This window comes from Emys orbicularis, chromosome 10 (assembly GCF_028017835.1).
Source record: "Emys orbicularis isolate rEmyOrb1 chromosome 10, rEmyOrb1.hap1, whole genome shotgun sequence".
Classification (NCBI taxonomy): Eukaryota; Metazoa; Chordata; order Testudines; family Emydidae; genus Emys; species Emys orbicularis.
In genome coordinates, this window is record NC_088692.1 from 15,703,842 (window position 1) to 15,708,874 (window position 5,033).

The 5,033-nt window shown below is 42.8% G+C and overlaps 1 protein-coding gene across 1 annotated transcript in view; it reads right to left on the reverse strand.

Annotated features, from left to right (window-relative positions):
* The window catches only part of LOC135884925 (radial spoke head 10 homolog B2-like), a 36,750-nt gene extending 34,608 nt beyond the window's left edge, over positions 1–2,142 (reverse strand). The window contains exons 1-3 of the mRNA XM_065412513.1: positions 1,886–2,142; positions 971–1,046; positions 322–390 (exon numbers count right to left, since the gene is read on the reverse strand). Coding sequence (XP_065268585.1) covers positions 322–390; positions 971–1,046; positions 1,886–2,142 — 402 coding nt within the window. The remainder of the gene's footprint in view (positions 1–321; positions 391–970; positions 1,047–1,885) is intronic.
* Between the last annotated feature and the right edge of the window lie 2,891 nt (positions 2,143–5,033).

Below are 5,033 nucleotides of genomic sequence, written 5' to 3' on the forward strand. Positions count from 1 at the left end.
TGCACAGTATGTTATCTTATTGTTGATTTTTTTTTTGTAAAAAAGCCAAACCGCAGGAAGGAGGCAAGTTTGGACTTTACAGTGCATGCACTGTGTTTGTAGAGCAAGCTGGGAAAGGCACCTGTTCACAGTGCACAAACAGGAAAAAACACAACTAACTCAAATTTAAAGAACACAGAAAATGTAATTAAATACACAGCCACTACAATAAGTTTGCTATTGCCACCTGCAATCATCAAACCTACATGCTTTCCTATAATTTGCATGTATAGATTGTAATCAGCTGTATGATACTTTAAAATTATTTACATTGCACTTTACCTCATACTTCACTCCATCAGCCCATGTATAAGTCCCGTGTCCATGCATGAGCCCTTCGGAAAACATGCCCTTCAAAATAATACACATACTATTGTTTTTATTCCTTTATCACAACTTAGGTCTATAGCTATTAAGTAGTTTGAGGAGAAGTAACATGTTCTAATTAAACCCCCTCTAACTATCAGCACTAAAAGAACTAGGTTTTGAATGTCAGCAGCCCTTAGAAACTACAGAATCCACTATTCAAAACACATACATTTTAGCTGTGCAGTTCCCAATGAAGTCAAAGGGAGTAGCAGCATGTCCTCCTCCAGGGAAAGAATTTTCCCATTACATTTTGGGTACATTTACACAGCAAGCAGCAGCAAGCCTCCAATCCTGAGTCAACAGACTCAGGCTCACAGGGCTTGCGCTACCACACTAAAAATAGCTGTGTAGACCTTGTAGCTCAGGCTGGAACTCAGGCACTGAAGCCCATGCAACCCCCTGAGCTGCAATGTCTATGCAGCTACTTTTAGCACTGTAGCACAAGCCCCGCAAGCCCAAGTCTGTTGACCCAGGCTTGGAGCCTTGCTGCCACAGGCTGTGAAGTCGTACCCTTAGTGCCTTGCCAAAGATGTACCCATAAACAGAATGCTGATCTACTCACTCTGTATACGTTTCCTCCCTGAAAATATGCTACACCTTCTCCATCATATAATCCATGGACTTTTTCTCCTTCATAGCTACAAAGAAAACAAACTAATGATGAAATAATCAAATCACTACAAGTAAACCAGAAACAACAGAAGTTAAAAATAATGACTATTACTTTCCGACAAAACCCAAATTACATTGTTAGCATCTGTTAGCTCCCATTCTGGAAGAGGTGGGGTGAAAGCATATACTGTATTTTGCTACTGGGTGGAACATCAGGCTTGCTCCCCTTTCATGACCAAAGTACTGGCAGGAAGTGGGTACCCCCATGCGCATTATGCACCTCACCCTAAATGATAAGCAGCACCAAATATTATGTAATTACACTAGTGTATTCACTTTATATAGAAAATTACATGTACACTTACAGTGAAATTCATTTTACGCAAATAAAGCAAGAAGAATCAGGCTTTATGCAAGTGAAGTGTGAATGAGGTAGGGAAGCCGGATTCTAGAGCCAGGGCACAGGGCTGCAATATAGCTCTCCATCCATAATAAGCACTGCTATTATGGGGTATTAAGGCCACTTGAACTCTAATCATGTAGGCCCATCCCCACTGGCACCCTCTTTTCAGTTATTTATGCCAACACCCCTTGCACAGCCAGTCTGCTGGTGTTCTACCACACAGTGGGTCTTAAATGGAGCAGACAACTTTGTGCATACACACACATTCTAGTTACCACTACCCTTTGTCTTGCAGTGCATTTGTGTCTGATGTCTATCTGCCTTTTGGACTCTAAACTCCACAAGGCAGGAGCCATGTCTATGAGTATGTTTTGTACAATACCAAGCACACCACGGGTACTTAAATAGTAAGTCCTCATCTAGTGGATGTGTTTTTAACTAAACTGACATGTTTTAACATACTTTTCTACAATAAGTTGAGTTAGAATAGGCTCCTCATAATACTGAGCTGCTTCTTGGATCAGAGGTTCTTCCATCTCTTTTGATTCTTCTTGGGATTCTAAAGGGCTTGCTTGTGCTTCCTCCGCTTGATTCAATGATGTTTGGACACATGACAGCTGAACTGAAGAAATACCTTCTAATGAAGGCTCAGGTGGAAGAGGAGGGGCAGGTGCCAACTTCTCTGTTTTTTTGCCATCTTTCTTCTTATCTTTAGCCATTGCCACTGAATTGCCTCAAAGCTACGTTTTTCTGAACAAAAGGCTTTAGCTTCTTTTGCCTATTTTTTATGTCAGAGGTTTAGTTTTCAAAATCTGAACTCATTTAACTGAAAAAGAAAACATAAAAAGCAAACAACATGATAAAAATCTGATTTCTCTCCCCTCATTGCCCCTAAAAACAATATTTTTAGAAAGTTTTATTGCTGTATGGTAACTGCAACCATTTCCTAAAAGTATTTAAAGTAAAAGTGTTAGATGTTTCATGAGCTTCTAGGGCAGTGGCTCTCAACGAGGGATATACGTACCCCTAGGGGTACACAGAGGTCTTCCAGGGGGCACATCAACTCACCTAGATATTTGCCTAGTTTTACAACAGGCTACATAAGAAGCACTAGCAAAGTCAGTACAAACTAAAATTTCATACAATTACTTGTTTATACTGCTCTATATACACTATACACTGAAATGTAAGTACAATATTTATATTCCAATTGATTTATTTTATAATTATATGGTAAAAATGAGAACGTAAGCATTTTTTTTAATAACAGTGTGCTGTGACACTTTTGTATTTTTATGTCTGATTGTGTAACCAAGTGAAATGTAACTTGGGGTACACAAGACAAATCAGAAAGGGATACAGTAGTGTGGAAAGGTTGAGAACCACTGTTCTAGGGAAATGAGGGTGGCAGGAATGCACTAGATTCCACTAATACTTTTTGGGGAAATAATGGGGTACAGATTCACCTGATACCTATAACACACAACATGACAGTTTATGGAAATCAGGTAATGCCACTTATTTGTGACCCCAGAGGATTATGTGAAAAAAAAAAATATCACAGAACCATGTGGTGGTCTAGAATCATGACTCCCACTGTTTCGTGGTTAAATCTTCATGGCTTAGTATTCCTGATTCTGTAAGGCAGTAATATTACATGCTCTATTAGGTAGGAATGATTCAGGGGCAATTAAAAACACACTCATTAAACCCTCGTGGGTATTTGGTTAAAGCAAGTGTAAAATTATATTAGTTAAAAAGATGGTGGACAATTACAAACCTCCTGCAAGCCCAAGCTGCGGTTCTGTTACAGCTAGCAGGATGTGGAGATTCCTGAAACTAATTTCTCCAAGCTAGAAAACTTCTCTAGAAGGAGATAGCAATTTACCCACGACTCCTCAGCTACATTTGCAAAGACACCCGAGGCGATTGTATCATCACTGGATTCTCGGTCCTCCCGCACCCACAACAAACCGGGAAGAAAAATCAAGATGGGATGCCTAGGAACAGCTGCGCCCGAGGGTCTCTGGCGGGCGCGCTCAGCATGCAGCAGCCCCCAGGACGGCTGGCCGGGCAGCACGAAGCTCCTGGCTCCCCTCCACGCTGGCTAGGTCGCCCACCACCCAGCGGGAAGCCCGGGCCCCCCTGCTAGGTCCCCAGGGTTCCGGCCAACGCCCGGGGGCTCCTCTGCGCAAAGCGGAGGGTGGCGAGGACGATCTGTTTCGGGGCCCGTCCCTCCGGCTCCTGCCACCGCGTCCTACGCCCGGCGCCAGTAACCATAGTAACCGCCGGCAGGGCAGAAAGCCACTCACTCGTCTCCTTAAAGGGACCGCCGCCAATTTCCCCTTCCCCAAGTACCGGGATAGTACAATCCCCTCCGGCGGGCTGTGCGCGCCTACTACAGCGGCCCCGGCCTGCTGCTGGAATGGCCCCTCCCCACCTGCCCCGCCGCCTCTGGCTCCCAGCTAGCAGCAATGCCCATGGCAGATTCGGAGGCACGTTTTTTCTACCCCAGGGACTGCAGCACAGCTGGTGCCAGGCAGGCGCGAGGGGAGGTATTTTTCTTCTAGTGGTCCCGACCCTGTCCCAATGTTTCCTTTTGGTTTCTTTGCACCACCATGATGGTTTTAGGTTATTTCTGCAATACACGAGGTTTTACAGTAAAGGAAGCTGGCTCTAGCCCCCAACCTGCCTTTTGGAAGACGTTTGGATACTTAGCAGCTGTTCAGCCCTTACCCTGATAAGCTTAGACTGGAGTACTTATTCATGGTACAGCATCATGCCCACATCACATACAGGGAAACTAAGAAATAGAGGTAGATTTAAGTAGATTCTGCCCAACTTCACACTATTCAATAACATAGCCAGGAAGAGAATGCACATCTTCTACCTTGCAGTCCCACATGCTATCCATTAGCAAGGACAAAAGCAAGGTGGCAAACATCCTCCTCTAAAAATAGCACGTAACACGCCGATGTAAACAAAAACACTTTTCTTGGTCCCACCAAGGTCAGAGTTTTGTCACTGACTTTCAATAAGCCCAGGATTTGGCCTCCTGGCACCAAAGTAACCAATATAATAACTGCTTTGTTTCTACAGTGAAAGAAGCTCCTAATTTGAGGATAGCCTTCCTTATTCCTTACCATTGGTGGTGGGGGATCGGATGGTTGCTTGCTTTCATTCTCAGAAAAGGAATCTTTTCTTGAAAGAATGTTTATGGAGTAAGGCTCGGTAAGATACTGCTTAAGAGGCAGAGGTGGATGTCAGAGGTACACAATTCTATTCCATCCTCTCCTTAACACCAGTGTTTAATGTTTCTCACTACTAAACATTAAACTGAACATCAGAAAAACCTTGACAACACAGAATTGCAATTAATAGTGAAAAGAAAAAAATATGATTTAATACTTTCACCTAAACATCAAATATGATTTATTTGAAACGTTACAAAGAGGCACTATAGCCTATGAGATATAATTTTACTTTGTCATACCATAATACGGTCTCTATAAAGAGTGTTCACCTCAAGTCTTGAACTTCCATATAAAAGAGTTTATTTTTTAAGTATCTCAGCTGCCAAAAAAAAAAAAAAAAGTAATATGCAAGGCCA